We start from the raw sequence: 19,390 nt of genomic DNA on the forward strand, positions 1-19,390 counted from the left end.
TCATAGTACCGGCATACCCCCACACACACTATAATGTTCCTACAGTACCTCCATCCCACCGCGCACAGTATAATGTTCTCATAGTACCGCCATACCCCCACACACAGTATAATGTTCCTACACTACCTCCATCCCACCGCACACAGTATAATGTTCTCATAGTACTGCTATACCCCCACACACAGTATAATGTTCTCACAATATTGCTATACCCCCACACACAGTATAAAGTTCCCACAATAGTGGCTTCCCACAGACACAGGATAATGTTTCCACAGGACTGGCATCCCCCTCACACACAGTATAATGTCCCCACAGTACTGCCATCCCCCCACTTTCTAATGTTCCCACAATACTGCCCCCTACATGCACAATATGGTACAATCCACCTCACTGACTACCTCCGACCACCGACAGTTAATTAATAAATACTCACTTAGCCTCATTCTTGGTGCAAATACTAATGAACCCAGGATCTATGAGATATTTACCATACGATAGTTGGATAGGCAGGAGTGTATCATCCATAAAGGTAGCCCACTCGGTTGCTATGATGCCTATGAATTGACAGGGCTCGGTGGGGTGTGGTATTGTCACCCTCTCCTTCCCATCATCACAATTTCAGCTAAAGGGGAAGTAGGAAGCAAGAGAGGTTAAGTGCCAGAATTAGTGCATCTTAGAGATGTGCCTTTTCCGGGCGGCTGGGAGCTGATATTTTTAGCCTGGGGGCACAGTATTCATGGCCCCTTCCTAGGCTATTAATATCAACCCGCAACTGTCTGCATAGCTTTGCTGGTTATTAAATATAGGGGCAAACTACGTCACTTTTTTAGAGGAGTCCCCCATTTTAATAGCCACTAAAGGCTAAGTATACTGTTGTGAGCTGATATTACTAGCCTGGGAAGCTCCATGGGTATTACCCCCTTTCCTAGGCTATAAACAAACTTGTGTGTGTGAATCAGAGCTGAGATCTAACGTGATAAAAGATTACAGTGCGGGGAAGACGTGAAACCTTCATATAGACGGCCGGTGGTGATGGAGTCAGTGACCGACTCTGGCCAAATATGTTTCTAGAGCCGTAGTAGAAGATGAAGATGTCGTCCTCATCATGAAGTAGTTATTTCTCATGTCGCGTGTAATGAATATCTCCTGCAGTATTGCTAATGCCGATTTCAGGGTCGGTAAATGAGACGAGAATTAGCGTTATGGAAGATGTCTATGAGAAATGTATTCAGCTGCCGACTCCGAGGAAGAAACTGCTTGTTGTCTGTGGCCTAAATATATAGGTTTTATTAGTAGATGTAAAGAGGGAAACTAAATACTGTAAAATAATAAATCTCCTCATATGTTTCCCTTATTATCTCCAGTAATTGTATTATTACACAGGATTCCTCTGATGTTACATCGGCTCATCTTCTCATTCAGGTCTCTACAATATCGGATCCTCTCAGTGAAGATCTTCTACAAAAGAGAATTTTCCTGATTTACCCATCACAGATGGATATGGACAGAGACAAGATGGCGGAGAGGATATTACACCTCACCCTAGAGATCCTCTTCCAGCTTACTGGAGAGGTGAGAGATTCTGATGACGTCACATTACATCATTCTTATCTATGGGAATAACAGAAGGACAGAACTGGAGAGGTGAGGACTCTGGAAATGTCTGTAGTGAGATTTATTAATGTGTCTCTCCATTACCAGGATTACACAGTGGTGAAGAAGACCTCTAGTGATCGCTGTCAGGACCCTGTGTCTGAGGGATGGGGAAGATCCCTGAGCCCAATCACGGGGCCTCCACCTCACCCCCTCATCCATGAGGATATCAATGACCAGAAGATCCTAGAACTCACCTACAAGATGATTGAGCTACTGACTGGAGAGGTGACACTGCTGGGAATGCTGGGACATTATACAGTAACACTATGAAGGGATCGGGGGATGACGGTATCATTGTATGTGTCAGGTTCCTATAAGGTGTCAGGATGTCGCTGTCTATTTCTCCATGGAGGAGTGGGAGTATTTAGAAGGACACAGAGATCTGTACAAGAACGTCATAATGGAGGTTCCCCAGCCCCTCACATCTCCAGGTAATAGACAGGACTAAATACATACGGCCTATAATTATCTGTACGTAAAGAATGAATTCACTCCCTGTATGTGTTTCCTCCAGATCTATCCAGTAAGAGGACAACACCAGAGAGATGTCCCCGTCCACTTCTTCCCCAGGACTGCAAGCAAGAAGATCCCAATGCTCCTCAGGATCATCAGGTAGATGGAGAGAAGGTGTCAGGAGATCTCCCCTATGATGTGTAGACGCCGGTGTAGGTCTTGTGCTCAGTCTTGTTTTATCCACCAGTATTATATGTTTTATACTTGTGTAATGAGAACGGTGGAGATGGCAGGATTAGAGCTGATCATAGATGGGACTTCTCCATCTGTCGGTGACTTTTATCATATTTGTTTCAGGGTGAAGATCTGACCCATATTAATACTATAGAGACATATATGAGGGGTGATGAGCGGTGTAAAGAGGAGATTCCCACATATGGCTACCCAGGTGAGTAGTAACCACTAAATGCAGAGAGGTCACAGATTCTTCTCAGTCACCGGCTGTGGCTGCTTTATCGGTGGTGTAGTCCGGCCGTATTACCATGATCACTATTTTGCCTCTAGACCACAATATTCTCCTTCTATACACTGACCTGAGAGACTTCCTGATCATCACTGCGCATGACAGGAAACCTCTCAGGTCTGGAGACCCTGATGTCGTCGTGACGACATCGGGTCTCCATGGCAGCGATCGGAACCACGATTCATGCCACGGAGTCTAGGATCCAAAGTCAGAGGGGATGTTGGCCCATGTAGAGAGGGATCAGTGACCTGTCATAAGTGTTATGGACTGGTGGTTGAGGAGCGACATGCGACGAGCTCTGAGCAGGTGGTAACTATACTGACTGCAGTTCCTGATCTTAACACAACACTAGAAGTAGCCGTGGGATGTTCCTGTCACTCCCTAGACACCTCGTCACGGCCGGAGAACTAACTACCCCTAAAGGTAGAAACAGGAAAGCTATCTTGCCTCAGAGAAAATCCCCAAAGGATAGGCAGCCCCCACAAATATTGACTGTGAGTGGAGAGGGAAATGACATACGTAGAATGAAACAAGATGTAGCAAAGGAGGCCACTTCTAGCTAGATAGATAGTACAGGACGGAATACTGCGCGGTCAGTAATAAAAACTAGAAAAAGTCCACCTCAGAGAATGCAAAAATCTCCACCACCAGACTAAAGGCGTGAAGGGCAAGTCTGCTGCCCAGAGCTTCCAGCTTAGCTGAATAGATCCATATTGATAAGCTGGACTAGAAAAACAAACATAGAATGTGCTGAACAATTAAGTCCACTACAAGTGGACTGCAAAAGAACAAGCAAGGACTTATCTTTGCTGAACTGGTCAGGATGTCAGAGAAATCCAAAAGAGATGTGACTCTAAGCAGGAACCATTGACAACTGGCACTGATTGAGGGATGAGGCCAGACTAAAATAGCCGAGCCAGAAAGACGATCAGTGGAAGCAGCTGCTGATGCTAAATCCAAGGAGCAGCCATTCCACTCAAAACCACCGGGGGGAGCCCAAGAGCAGAACTCACAAAAGTGCCACTTACAACCACCTGAGGGAGCCCAAGAGCAGAATTCACAACACATAAGCCAATGCAGATGAATATGCAATCAGATCACCACATAAAGCCCCGCCCACAGCCCCGCCCCTGAGCACAAGAATGTCATTAACTAAAATCTACAAATACAGATTCAACAACAACCACAAGACGGATTTCATCACCAGGTATCAGTGTAATCAGTATAACGGCACCGACCTGACAGTGTCTGTAGTCACTGAGCACAATCCTGCTGACAGGTTCCCTTTAAGACATCTCCGCTCTGCACTATTATACACAGTTCTCTTTAACCCCTTACTGACCGGGCCAATTTTTACAATTCTGACCACTGTCACTTTATGAGATTATAACTCTGGAACGCTTTAACGGATCCCGCTGATTCTGAGATTGTTTTTTCATGACATATTCTACTTCATGATAGTGGTAACATTTCTTCGATATTACTTGCGATTATTTATGAAAAAAACGAAAATATGACAAAATAAAATTAAAATTTTGCAATTTTCAAACTTTGAATTTTTATTCCCTTAAATCAGAAAGATATTTCACAAAAATAGTTAATAAATAACATTTCCCACATGTCTACTTTACATCAGCACAATTTTGGAAACAATTTTTTTTTTTTAGTTAGGAAGTTATAAGGGTTAAAAATTGACCAGCGATTTCTCATTTTTACAACAAAATTTACAAACCCATTTTTTTTAGGGACCACCTCACATTTAAAGTCACTTTGAGGGGTGTACATGACAGAAAATACCCAAATTTGACACCACTCTAAAAACTGCACCCCTCAAGGTGCTCAAAACCACAGAGTTTATTAACCCTGTACGTGCTTCACAGGAACTGAAACAATTTGAAGGAAAAAATGAACATTTAACTTTTTTTTTTACAAACATTTTAATTCAGAACCAATTTTTTTTATTTTCACAAGTGTAAAAAGAGAAAACGAACCCCAAAAATTGTTGTGCAATTTCTCCTGAGTACGCCGATAACCCATATGTGGGGGTAAACCACTGTTTGGGCGCACGGCAGGGCTTGGAAGAGAAGGAGCGCTGTTTGACTTGACAATGCAGAATTGGCTGGAATTAAGATCGGATGCCATGTCGCGTTTGCAGAGCCCCTGATGTGCCTAAACAGTGGAAACACTCAACAAGTGACACCATTTTGGAATCTAGACCCCTTAAAAACTTATCTAGATGTCTGGTGAGCACTTTAAACCCACAGGTGCTTCACAGAACTTTATAACGTAGAGCTGTGAAAATAAAAAAATCACATTTTTTTTCTACAAAAATGATCTTTTCGCCCCCAAATGTTTATTTTCAAAAAGGTAACAGGAGAAATTAGACCATGAAAGTTGTTGTGCAATTTGTCCTGAGTACGCCCATACCCCATATGTGGGGGTAAACCACAGTTTGGGCGCACGGCAGAGCTTGGAAGAGAAGGAGTTCCGTTTGACTTTTTCAATGCTGAATTGGCTGGAATTGAGATCGGACGCCATGTCGCGTTTGGAGAGCCTCTGATGTGCCTAAACAGTGGAAATCCCCCTCAAGTGACCCCATTTTGGAAACTAGACCCATTAAGGAACTTATGTAGATGTGTGGTGAGCACTTTGAACCCCCCAGTGCTTCATAGAAGTTTATAACGTAGAGCCGTGAAAATAAAAAATCCTTTTTTTTTCCTCAAAAATGATTTTTTAGCTCGCAATTTTTCTCAAGGCTAACATGAGAAATTGGACCCCAAAATTTGTTGTCCAGTTTGTACTGAGTACGCTGATACCCCAGGGGGGTCCACTGTTTGGGCACACATCAGGGCTCGGAAGGGAAGTAGTGATGTTTTAAAATGCAGACTTTGATGGAATGGTCTGCGGGCATCATATTGCATTTGCAGAGCTCCTGATGTACCTAAACAGTAGACACCCCCCCACAAGTGACCCCATTTTGGAAAATAGACCCCCAAAGAGCTTATCTAGATGTGTGGTGAGCACTATGAACCCCAACTGCTTCACAGAAGTTTATAATGTAGAGCCATGAAAATAAAAAATCATATTTTTTCCAAAATTATCTTTTCACCCCAAAATGTTTCAATTTCAAGGGAAACAGGAGAAATTGGACCCCAAACTTTATTGTGCAATTTATACTGAGTACGCTGATACTCCATATGTGGGGGGGACCACTGTTTGGGCGCATGGCAGAGCTCGGAAGGGAAGGAGTTCCGTTTTGGAATGCAGACTTTGATAGAATAGTCTGCGGGCGTTATGTTGCGTTTGCATAGCCCCTGATGTACCTAAACAGTAGAAACCCCCCACAAGTGACCCCATTTTGGAAACTAAACCCCCCAAGGAACTTATCTAAATGTGTGGTGAGAACTTTGGACCCCCAAGTGCTTCACAGAAGTTTATAATGCAGTCGTGAAAATAAAAAAATTTTTTTTTCCACAAAAATGATTATTTTAGCCCCCAATTTTTTATTTTCCCAAGCGTAACAGGAGAAATCGGACCCCAAAAGTTGTTGTCCAGTTTCTCCTGAGTACGCTGATACCCCATATGTGGGGGGGACCACTGTTTGGACGCATGGCAGAGCTCGAAGGGAAGGAGCGCCATTTAGAATGCAGACTTAGATGGATTGGTCTGCAGGCGTCACGTTGCATTTGCAGAGCCCCTGATGTACCCAAACAGTAGAAACCCCCCACAAGTGACCCCATATTGGAAACTAGACCCCCCAAGGAACTTATCTAGATGTGTTGTGAGAACTTTGAACCCCCAAGTGTTTCACTACAGTTTATAACGCAGAGCCGTGAAAATAAAAAATCATTTTTTTCCACAAAAATGATTTTTTTAGCCCCCAATTTTTTTTTATTTTCGCAAGGAGAAACAGGAGAAACTGGACGCCAAAAGTTGTTGTCCAACTAGTGCTTAGTATGCTGATGTTCCAAATGTGGGGGTAAACCACTGTTTGAGCGCACGGCAGAGCTCGGAAGGGAGGGAGCATAATTTGACTTTTTGAGCGCAAAATTGGCTGTCTCATTTGGAGACCCCTGATGTACCTAAACAGTTGAAACCCCCCAATTCTAACTCCAACCCTAACCCCACCACACTCCTAAACCCAACACAACCCTAATCTCAAAACCTAACCCTAATCCCAAACGTAACCCTAATGCCAACCCTAATCCCAACTGTAACACTAACTTTAGCCCTAACCCTAACTTGAGCCCCAACCCTAACTTTAGCCCCAACCCTAACCGCAACCCTAACCCTAGCTCTAACCCTAGCCCTAACCCTAATCCTAGCCCTAACCGTAGCCCTAACCCTAATCCTAGCCCTAACCCTAATTGGAAAATAGAAATACATACATTTTTTTTATTTTATTATTTTTTCCTAACTAAGGGGGTGATAAAGGGGGGGGTTATTTACTATTTTTTTATTTTGATCACTGTGATAGGATCTCACAGTGACCAAAATAAAACAAGAGGAAGAATCTTCCTCTGCTGGCCGGCAGATCACGGTGGGCGCACTGCTCATGCGCCCGCCATTTTCTTACCAGAGCAAGAAGCCGACGGCCAGGATTTGAAGCAGGAGGACCCAGGGACACCGGTAAGTATAACAGGGTCCCCAATCCCCCTATTGTGTGCAATCACATCAGAGGACAGAGAATGCCAGATTGCTTTTTTTTTTTGCGGCCACCGGTAAATGGTTAATTACCGGCGATCGCAAAACAGGGGTCGGTAAAAAACGACCCCGATCATGTTCTTTGGGGTCTCTGCTACTCCGGGCAGCCGAGACCCCAAAGATCTGCCAGGTCCCGGGCAGCGGGCGCATGTGCCCGCCATTTTTTTCTCGGAACAAGATGGTGGTGCCCATCGGGAGCCACGAGGAGCACTGGGGGAAACAGGTCAGTATTAGGGGGCGATCGGGGACCCCATTTCTCTGTCCTCTGATGTGCGATCACATCGGAGGACAGAGAAATTAAATGGCAAATCGCATTGTTTTGTTTTTTTTGTTGCGACCGCCAGTAAATGTTACTTACCAGCGATCGCAACTCGGGGGTCGGTAAACCCCCCCCGAATCATGTTCTTTGGGGTCTCGGCTACCCTCAGCAACCGAGACCCCAGAGAAAATCCGACTCGGGGGGGCACTATTCACTTTTTCCACAGCGCCGTTAATTAACGCTGCTGTGGTTTTAAGGGCCACTGTCACCCCCTCCAGCCGTTATAAACTAAAAGAGCCACCTTGTGCAGCAGTAATGCTGCATTCTAACAAGGTGGCTCTTTTAGTTTTTGGTTCAAGTATTCCCAAAATAAAGCGTTTTGAAACTTATCCAAAATACGCTTTATTTTGGGAATACTTGAACCAAAAACTAAAAGAGCCACCTTGTTAGAATGCAGCATTACTGCTGCACAAGGTGGCTCTTTTAGTTTATAATGGCTGGAGGGGGGTGACAGTGGCCCTTTAAGTACCCTTAACTGCCAACCGTTACAAGGCGTATCGGCGGTCGTTAAGGGGTTAAATGTGTAATATTTCTTCTTGAAACTCATCTGACAGAAAATATTGGAGCTTCCGATAGTTTAGATTGTGAAGTCACCGAGCCCCGTGCTCTAATTACCCCAGAGAGGTTTCACCACTAGCTCCTCATTTATTACTGATGGAGACTGTTCAGTTTGAGCATTTCAGTAGATGTTATTGTCTATAGTCAGTTTTTGATTACAGTAGTGTCCACAATCCTCTGATTTATCCTCTTCCCGCAGCCAGTTTTGGGTTCTTAATCAGGCCCCATTTTTACAATCTGACGTGGTCACTTTTTGTGGTGAGAACTTTGGAATTATTCACAAAGGAGAATAGAAAACAAATGGATCTTACAAATTATTTTCCAACTTCTCACAATACCCTACATACGATTGTACACTACTCTCTGGGCACACGGCAGTGTTCAGAAGGGAAGGAGCGCCATTTAGCTGTTTGAATGTAAAATATGTTGGAATAATTAGTGGTTGCCATGTCGCGTTTGGAGAGCCCCTGATGTGCCTAAACATTGAAACACCCCACAAGTGACACCATTTTGTAAAATAGACCCCTTGGGGAACTTATCTGGATGTGTATTGAGCACCTTGAACCCACAGATGCTCCACAGAAGTTTATAATGTAGAGCCATCATTTTAGCTCCATATTTTGCATTATCGTAAGGGTAATAGGAGAAATTGCTCCATGCAATTTGTTGTGCAGTTTCTCCTGAGCATGCCGATATCCCATATGTGGGGGAATACTACTGTTTGGGTGCATGGCAGGGCTCGGAAGAGAAGGCGCGCCATATTGGAGAGCAGATTTTGCTTGAATTGTTTGTGGGTGACATGTCACATTGTCAGAGCCCCCGACGTGTCTAAACAGTGGAAACACCCCAACAAGTGACCCCATTTTGGAAACTAGACCCCCCCCCTCAAGAAACTTATCTAGATGTGTGGTGGACACTTTGAACCCTCAAGTGCTTCACAGAAGTTAATTACGTAGAGCCGTGAAAATAAAAAAATCATATTTTTTGTCTACAATGATCTTTTTGCCGTCACTTTTTGTTCCAAAGGGTAACCGGAGAAATTGGACCCCAAAAGTTATTGTGAAATTTCTCTTGAGCATGCCGATACGCCATATGTGGGGGTAAACCACTGTTTGGGCGCATGGCAGAGCTCAGAAGGGAAAAAGCGCCTCATTGTCAGAGCCCCTGAGGTGCCAGAGCAGCATAAGCCCCCAAAAGTGACTGCATTTTACAAAATACTTCCCTGAATGAATTCTTCTAGTGGTGCAGTGAGCATACTGACACCACAGCTGTTCCATAGAAAATTACAACATTGAGCAGTGAAGAAAAAATAATTACATTTTTACCACTAAAATGTTGTTTTAACCACAGATTTTACATTGGAAAATAGGTAGATGGGTAAATGTCACTACACCCATAGATGAATTCGCAGAGGGGTGTCATTTCCAAAATGGGGTCACTTCAGGGGGTATTCTGCTGTTATGGAACTTTGGAGAGCCGCAAAGTGCCAGAACAACAGAATCCCCTGAAGTGACCCCATTTTGGAAATGACACCCCTCTGGGAATTCATCTATGGATATAGTGACCATTTTCACTACATGGATGACTTCCAGAAACACGTAGTGGGAGTTTTAGAGCAAAAATTGCAAAAATGTCATTGTAGTGCCCAATATATTGTGCCCAGCTTGTGTCTCTGGAGACATCCCCCCACCTACCCCCAGAAATTGTTAAGTCAGCTCTACTCAGATGTGTCTGTCACTAAATAAACCAAATGCTTGAATGTCAAAACAGATTAAAAACGTGGTTCTGTATGGAAATGTCGCTCAGTGAGTCTTCTGACATCTTCAGATTCTAAAGGATTGACGGGGACATTTTCAAAAATAAGATTTTCAATGACCTTTTCCTGATAATCAAGGAAAGTATCTGCATTTCCGGCTTTTTTTTATGACACAAAAGAACTATATGTGGGCACTTGAAACAAACAAATGACTAACTTCTTATACCAGGTATATGATTTTCTTGATACCCGGTATGGCTGGAGAACCTGGTCTGCAAGGTCCACACCCACCATATATTTGTTGTAGTCAATGACAGACACAGGTTTTGGAGTAGTGGATCCTTGTTGGTCTGCAGTGGCCCTTGTGGCATCTGTGTGGATCGAGCTCAGGATAACATTTTTTTTTTTTATCTTTATACTTAAGGGCAAGAACTCTCCATTGTGTAAAGCCCCTGACTGCCCCTTTCGGCACTTTTTGTTGATCAATGATTGCGGAAACCCCTGACGATATTTGCGAGTGGTCCCACAAGCCCCCATGTTATGTTCAACCAGACTTTTTTAAACCCCTTTACCCCAAGGGTGGTTTGCATGTTAATGACCGGGCCAATTTTTACAATTCTGACCACTGTCCCTTTATGAGGTTATAACTCTAGAACGCTTCAATGGATCCTGATGATTCTGACATTATTATCTCGTGACACATTGTACTTCATAATAGTGGTAAAATTTCCTTGACATTACTTGAGTTTATTTGTGAAAAACGGATATTTGGCGAACATTTTGAAAACTTCGCAATAATTCAACTTTGAATTTTTATGCCCTTAAATCACAGAGATATGTCACACAAAATACTTAATAAATAACATTTCCCACATGTCTACTTTACATCAGCACAATTTTGGAACCAAAATGTTTTTTGTTAGGGAGTTATAAGGGTCAAAAGTTGACCAGCAATTTCTCATTTTTAACAACACCATTTATTTTTAGGTACTACATCACATTTGAAGTCATTTTGAGGGGTCTATATGATAGAAAATACCCAAGTGTGACACCATTCTAAACACTGCACCCCTCAAGGTGCACAAAACCACATTCAAGAAGTGTATTAACCCTTCAGGTGTTTCACACAGGAATTTTTGGAATGTTTAAATAAAAATGAACATTTAACTTTTTTTTGACAAAAAATTTACTTCAGATCCAATTTGTTTTATGTTACCAAGGGTAACAGGAGAAAATGGACCCCAAAAGTTGTTGTGCAATTTGTCCTGAGTACGCTGATACCCCATATGTGGGAGAAAACTACTGTTTGGGTGCATGGCAGAGCTCGGAAAGGAAGAAGTAGCGTTCTGGAATGCAGACTTTGATGGAATGGTCTGTAGGCGTCTCGTTGTGTTTGCAGAGCCACTGATGTACCTAAGCAGTAGAAATCCCCCAAAAGTGAACCCATAATGGAAACTAGACCCCCCAAGGAACTTATCTAGATGAGCGGTGAGAACTTTGAACCCCCAAGTGTTTCACTAAAGTTTATAATGCAGAGCCGTGAAAATAAAAATAAAAATTTTTTTTTACACAAAAATAATTTTTTATCCCCCAGTTTTGTATTTTTTTAAGGGTAACAGGAGAAACTGGACCCCAAACCTTGTTGTCCAATTTGTCCTGAGTACGCTGATGCCCCATATGTGGGATAAACCACTGTTTTGGCGCACAGCAAAGCTTGAAAGGGAAGGAGCACTGTTTTACTTTTTCAACGCAGAATTGTATGGATTGAGATCGGACGTCATGTTGCATTGCAGAGTCCGTGGTGTGCCTAAACAGTGGAAACCTCCAAATTCTATCTCCAACCCTATCCCCAACACACCCCTAACCACACCCCTAATCCCAACACACCCCTAACCCTAATCCCAACCCCATCACACCCCTAATCCCAACCATAACCCTAACCACACCCCTAACCCAGCCGAAAATGTAATCCCAACCCTAACTTTAGCCCCAACCCTAACCCTAACTTTAGCCCCAACCCTAACCCTAACTTTAGCCCCAACCCTAGCCCTAGCCCCAACACTAGCCCTAACCCTAGCCCCAACCCTAGCCCTAACCCTAGCCCTAACCCTAATGGGAAAATGGAAATAAATACATTTTTTAATTTTATTATTTTTCCCTAACTAAGGGGGTGATGAAGTGGGGTTTGATTTACTTTTATAGCGGGTTTTTTTAGCGGATTTTTATGATTGGCAGCTGTCACACTCTAAAAGACGCTTTTTATTGCAAAAAATATTTTTTGTGTCTCCAAATTCTGAGAGCCATAATTTTTCTATATTTTGGTCCACAGAGTCATGTGAGGTCTTGTTATTTGCGGGACGAGTTGACGTTTTTATTGTTACCATTTTCGGACATGTGACAGTTTTTGATCGCTTTTTATTCTGATTTTTGTTAGGCAGAACGAACAAGACCAAAATGACCAAAAACCAGCTATTTATGATTTTCTTTTGGGGGGGCGTTTATACCGTTCTGCGTTTGGTAAAATGGATAAAGCAGTTTTATTCTTCAGGTCAGTACGATTACAACGATACCTCATTTATATCATTTTTTATGTTTTGGTGCTCTTCTACAATAAAAACTATTTTATATAAAAAATAATTATTTTTGCATCGCTTTATTCTGAGAACTATAAGTTTTTAATTTTTTTTGCTGATGATGATGTATGGCGGCACGATTTTTGTGGGATAAGATGACGTTTTCAGCAGTACCATGGTTATTTATATTCGTATTTTTGATTGCGTGTTATTCCACTTTTTGTTCGGCGATGTGATGATAAAGCATTGTTTTTGCATCGTTTTATTTTTGTTTTTTTTACGGTGTTCACTGAAGGGGTTAACTAGTGGGGCAGTTTTATAGGTCGGGTTGTTAGCGATACTAAATATGTGTACTTTTATTTTTATTTTTTATATACATAAAGAAATGTATTTATTGGAACAATATATATATATTTTTTTTTTATTTAGGACTTTTTTAAAATATTTTTACACATGCTAATATATATATTTTTTTACTTTTTTACATTGTTCCAGGGTGGCGCTTTTATACAATAAAACTATTCTACAAAAAAAAATAATTATTTTTGCATCGCTTTATTCTGAGGGCTATAACTTTTTTATTTTTTTGCTGATGATGCTGTATGGCAGCTCGTTTTTTGCTGGACAAGATGTCGTTTTCAGCAGTACCATGGTTATTTATATCCGTCTTTTTGATCGTGTGTTATTCCACTTTATGTTTGGCGGTATGATAATAAAGCGTTGTTTGCCACGTTTTTTTTACGGTGTTCACTGAAGGGGTTAATTAGTGGGACACATTTATAGGTCTGGTCGTCACGGATGCGGGGATACTAAATATGTGTACTTTTTTAGTTACATAAATGCATTAATTGGAACTATATATATATATATATATATATATATATATATATATATATATTAATTTAGGATTTTTTTTTTACACATGTAAATATTTTTCTTTTACTTTGTCCCAGGGTGGGACATCATGCTATAGTGTCAGATCGCTGATCTGATGTGTCAGTGCTGACAGCGATCTGACAGGCAGTGCTGGAGGCTTGCAGGTAAGCCACCTCCCTGCAGGACCCAGATGGAGCCCCACGGCCATTTTGGATCCAGGGCCCGCAGGGAGGAGACGCTTGGAACAACGTGATCATATCGCGTTGTTCCGAGGGTCTCAGGGAAGAAGGCAGGGCGCCCCCTCCCTGCGCGATGCTTCCCTATGCCACCGGAACGCTCCGATCATGTTTCATCGCAGTGTTCCAGGGGTTAATGAGCCAGGAGAGGTCCGTGACCGCTCCTGGCACATAGTGCTGGATGTCAGCTGTGATAATCAGCTGACACCCGGCCGCTGATCGGTGATAACGTACTATCCCATCGGTGGTCATAGGGGCCCAGGTTACCGTGATGGGATAGTACGTCTCATGTCAGAAAGGGGTTAAATAGGGGTGTGCTGGTGTAGTAGTTGTCAACCTACAGATTGTAGCCTTTTTGTAAAAATAGAGTTTTCACCTCCCAAACAGTTTTTCCAGATGTCCCCAGATAAGTAGGGCATCCTGGTGGGTTTAGCTGGCTATCGTTACCCTCATAAATGTGAAAAGCTGATGTGTATCCGGTTGAACTGTCGCACATTTTATAGAGTTTTATTCTGAAACTTGCCCTCTTAGAAGGAATAAATTGCTTGAGGTGCAGTCTTCTTCTGAATTTTACAAGGGACTCATCAATGGAAATGTTTTCTGTTGGGGTGTAGAGCTTTAAGAAAGTTTCTGTCAAGTCTTCGATGATGGGTCTGATTTTGAATAGTCTGTCATGTTCTGGGGCATCTCGGACAGGCATTGACTATTGTCGTTAAAATGCCAAAATCTCATGAGCATTTCATAACGAGTCCTAGAAAGAAGGCAGAAAACATTGGGGTGGCTTGAACAGGGCAATTGGACCAATAGGACCGAAAGCTCTTTTTTTTTTTCCCTAAAAATGTTTTCATTTCTAGGACATTAGTTGGTGTCCATAAATTTGACCTAGCATAATAGGATCGTGGATTCTGGCTGATGAATTGGGACATATATGAATTTGTTTGTAGGACAATATGCTCTAGCAAGCTATCTGTCAGAAACAAATTTTAAAAAATTAACTGGTCCAAAATTTTCCACCTCCACATTTATACCAGGAATGGCATTAAAATTAGGGATGACTGGAGTAGCCGCATCCGAATCCTCCCATCTGGGAAATGCTACATCAAGAGGCAAAGCCCCTTGAACATTGGTGTGCACCAATTCACGAGCACTAGGTACAGCGCTAGTACTGGGCATTGTTCCCTGAGTTGGAGACATTTCTCCAGAAGCGCTATTTGTCCTTCTTGCTGTACTGGTCCTTGTGTGTGAGGATGGACCAGAATCACTGCTCATTTCTGAGCTATCACTGTCGCTGCTACTAAAGCCCTCGAAATCCACATCGCCATCTGGCACTGCACTTTCTTCGCTGTCAGAACATAAAAGTGCATAGACCTCTGCACTATAATACTGATTATTCATTTTTATGTATTTTTTCAGGAAATAGAAAACTTTGACGTGACTGACTGACGTGACCAAATTATTGGAGAAACAATTGAGAAAAGCCTAATTCTTTAGCCTAACCCAAACTTTAGAATAAACTCTAACCCTATCTTTAGCCTAACAGTAACCCTAACTTTAGCGCCAACACTAACCCTAACTATAGCACTAACCCTAACCTGCCTTATCTGTTTATTTTTACTTTATAACAAGATCGCTGACTGACACAGCTGTTGCCAGCAGCACTTGTAACACTGTTTCTCCTCTAATCTCTCACTGACAGGGGATTTGAGGAGAAATTCTGTTTCTATGAGGCAGATCGCCCGGGAAAGTTCATTGCTACAACACACTTTCCTAATGATTTGTCTTAATGGCTGGTGTGATGCTGATGTCATCAGGACCTGAACCAATCAGGTCTTGATGAGGTTGGGGGTCACAGTAATAGTTGTGCGCCGGAATCCCATCGTTATAGTTAGCGCCAATGTTTATCTACCGCTGGCGGTCACGAAGTGGTTAAGATAAGGGTACCATCATTTCTGTCCAGGCCTATTTCATGAGTTTGTTGTTTTTTTTTTTTTAATTCTGTGGAAGCATGGTTAAAAAGCAATGTCGAGACTTTCATTTGTTCATTCTCATAGATTTTTGATTTATTATTATTTTTGTCAGATTCAAGATATTTCTGAGACCATTGTGGGTTTTTCTGTCATTAAACGAGGGGTACCAACAATTTTGACCACATGTGCAGGAGTTATGAATATTTTGACTCCACAGCCACTTTCTGGAAATTAGCACGAAGTGGATGATGGAGAGTGAAAATTACACATTTGTAATTTTATTACCCAGCACATAGTGCCCAAATTGTGCTCCAGGAGACACACACCGCAAATTAAGTGGATTCTTCTCATAATATAATATTGCTAAATACAGGGATCCTAAATGTTGTTTGAGCACACTGCAAGACTCAGAAGTGAGAGCGGATTTTGCTGGATTGGTTTATAGAAACTTTGTTGCTTGTCAACAGCCTTTGAGCCACTAATAGTGTGGGAATCTCTGTTTTTCCATTGACAGATGATGGACCTGAGTGGGGACTTGTTTTTTGTGAGATGAGAATTGGTATTATTTTCACCTACATAACATTGATTGGTTTCTTTTTATTCGATATTTGGGAGTCAGAATGAACAAACAGTTGAACACCACACACTATTGGTTCATCCAACAAGGTTTTCTATTAGACTGAACTGTCACTGTCTTGATGAATAACACTGGTCAACAGCATTTTTGGTGCCAAAGATATTTCATCGAATTTAGGGTATTTTTGGGGTGCTGATTCTGAATATGTCATCAGTTTTGCCAGATTGGCTCAAGTTTTTGAGATTTTTGGTATCTTATTTATAGCACTTGTTGGTAAATGCGACGCATCATCTCATTAATTTCTTTGGATTAGTACTTGAACTGAGCAGTTCTCAATATAGTTTTGTGTTAATTAGTGTTCTAAAAGTTTGTTCATAGCTTGATTTTTGCACTAACTTTATGTTGTTGTCTGTTTTCCAGTGAAAAGCATGAACTCATCAAGAAGAAGTTGTCTTAACGATCCAGACTCATTCTGTTACATTTGTGGTGAATACACACTGCCAAAACATAGAAGAAACATAACAGACTTCGTAAAAAAAAGTGTATTTTGCCTATTTTGGGGTTATGCTTGGGGACCAAGACAAGTTTTGGGCACCACACATAGTGTGCAAAGCATGTATCGAATTATTACGAAAATGGAGCAAAGGACAAAGAAAAAGCTTCAAATTTGGTGTTCCAATGGTGTGGAGAGAGCCAAAAAATCATCATGATGACTGTTATTTCTGTGCAGTGCAAGTGCAAGGATTCAATAAGCATAAGAAACGAAAATGGGAGTAACATGGAATCTGCAAGAAGGCCTGTCCCTCATTGTGAAGATGTGCCTGTACCTGTGTTTACCATAAATAACAGTCATCATGATGATTTTTTGGCTCTCTCCACACCATTGGAACACCAAATTTGAAGCTTTTTCTTTGTCCTTTGCTCCATTTTCGTAATAATTCGATACATGCTTTGCACACTATGTGTGGTGCCCAAAACTTGTCTTGGTCCCCCCCCAAGCATAACCCCAAAATAGGCAAAATACACTTTTTTTACGAAGTCTGTTATGTTTCTTCTATGTTTTGGCAGTGTGTATTCACCACAAATGTAACAGAATGAGTCTGGATCGTTAAGACAACTTCTTCTTGATGAGTTCATGCTTTTCACTGGAAAACAGACAACAACATAAAGTTAGTGCAAAAATCAAGCTATGAACAAACTTTTAGAACACTAATTAACACAAAACTATATTGAGAACTGCTCAGTTCAAGTACTAATCCAAAGAAATTAATGAGATGATGCGTCGCATTTACCAACAAGTGCTATAAATAAGATACCAAAAATGTCAAAAACTTGAGCCAATCTGGCAAAACTGATGACATATTCAGAATCAGCACCCCAAAAATACCCCAAATTCATTAAAATATTTTGGACACCAGAAAAAAATTTTTTTTTTGTTGACCTGTGTAATTAAAGTTCTTTACATAGCTTGCCATTTTTATGGACAGTTTAAATAGAAATGTTCAAAAATATAAAACTCAAGGATATTTTATTAAAAAAAATGTTTTTTGTCTTAGCAGATGACTGTACCAGGAGATCAGAGGGACAGCTGACATCTTCAGTTTATAAATCTGATGATATTGAGATCCTACCAAATACAACTGAAGTGATTGCTGTTACTCCAGATATATCATCATCCATTCACAGCAAAGATCTTTCATCTGATCCTATGAAACAGGTCCCATGTTCTGATTCATTACTGACTACTAAGGAAAATCAAAGTCACAAAAGAGGCATTAAAAAACAAACTACTCCTAAAGCAAAGAAGTCATTTTCCTGCTCAGAATGTGGGAAATGTTGTAACAAGAAATCACATTTTGTTATTCACCAAAGAACTCACACAGGGGAGAAGCCTTTTTCCTGCTCAGAATGTGGAAAATGTTTTGTGAAGAAATCAAATTTGGTTAGTCACCATAGAGTTCACACAGGGGAGAAGCCTTTTTCCTGTTCAGAATGTGGGAAATGTTTTACCCACAAAGAGAATCTTGTTACACACCAAATAACTCACACAGGAGAGAAGCCTTTTTTCTGTTCAGAATGTGGGAAATGTTTTAACCAGAAAGGGAGTCTAGTTAGTCACCAGAGAACTCATACAGGGGAGAAGCCTTTTTCCTGTTCAGAATGTGGGAAATGTTTTAACCAGAAAGGGGGTCTAGTTAGTCACCAGAGAACTCATACAGGGGAGAAGCCTTTTTCCTGTTCAGAATGTGGGAAATGTTTTAACCAGAAAGCGCTTCTTGTTAGCCATCAGGGCAGTCACACAGGGGAGAAGCCTTTTTCATGTCCAGAATGTGGGAAATGTTTTAACCGGAAAGCGCTTCTTGTTAGTCACCAGAGAACTCACACAGAAGAGAAGCCTTTTTCCTGTTCAGAATGTGGGAAATGTTTTAAACAGAAATCACATCTTGGTATTCACCAGAGAACTCATACAGGGGAGAAGCCTTTTTCCTGTTCAGAATGTGGGAAATATTTTAACCAGAAAGGGAGTCTAGATAATCACCAGAGAACTCACACAGGACAGATGCCTTTTTCCTGTTCAGAATGTAGGAAATGTTTTAACCGGAAAGGGAGTCTAGTTAGTCACCAGAGAACTCACACAGGGGAGAAGCCTTTTTCCTGTTCAGAATGTGGGAAATGTTTTAGATGGAAACAGCTTCTTGTTAGACATCAGTGCAGTCACACAGGGGAGAAGCCTTTTTCCTGTTCAGAATGTGGGAAATGTTTTCAACGGAAAGCGATTCTTGTTAGACATCAGAGCAGTCACACAGAGGGGAAGCCTTTTTCGTTTTCTTAATGTGGGAAATATTTTACTTGCAAATCAACTGTTAACAAACATCAGAGACGTCACATAGGAGAGAAGCCTTTTTTATGTTAATAATGTTGGAATAGTTTTAACCAAAATTTAATCTTCTTAAAGGGACTCTGTCACCTGAATTTGGAGGGAACAATCTTTAGCCATAGAGGCGGGGTTTTAGGGTGTTTGATTCACCCTTTCCTTACCCGCTGGCTGCATGCTGGCTGCAATATTGGATTGAAGTTCATTCTCTGTCCCTCTGTCCTCCGTAGCACATCCCTGCACAAGGCAATCTTGCCTTGCGCAGGCGTGTACTATGGAGGACAGAGAATGAACTTCAATCCAATATTGCAGCC

General features: G+C 41.6%; 1 protein-coding gene across 1 annotated transcript; it reads left to right on the forward strand.

Annotated features, from left to right (window-relative positions):
• The first annotated feature begins 1,957 nt into the window (after positions 1-1,957).
• On the forward strand, positions 1,958-19,175 carry LOC143767116 (uncharacterized). The gene is made up of 4 exons (XM_077255138.1): positions 1,958-2,090; positions 2,174-2,271; positions 2,470-2,560; positions 17,761-19,175. The coding sequence occupies exons 1-4, from the start codon at positions 1,958-1,960 to the stop codon at positions 19,032-19,034; spliced, it is 1,596 nt and encodes a 531-aa protein (XP_077111253.1). The 3' UTR covers positions 19,035-19,175.
• The last annotated feature ends 215 nt before the right edge of the window (positions 19,176-19,390 follow it).

The sequence above is a fragment of the Ranitomeya variabilis genome, chromosome 4 (assembly GCF_051348905.1).
Source record: "Ranitomeya variabilis isolate aRanVar5 chromosome 4, aRanVar5.hap1, whole genome shotgun sequence".
Lineage (NCBI taxonomy): Eukaryota > Metazoa > Chordata > Amphibia > Anura > Dendrobatidae > Ranitomeya > Ranitomeya variabilis.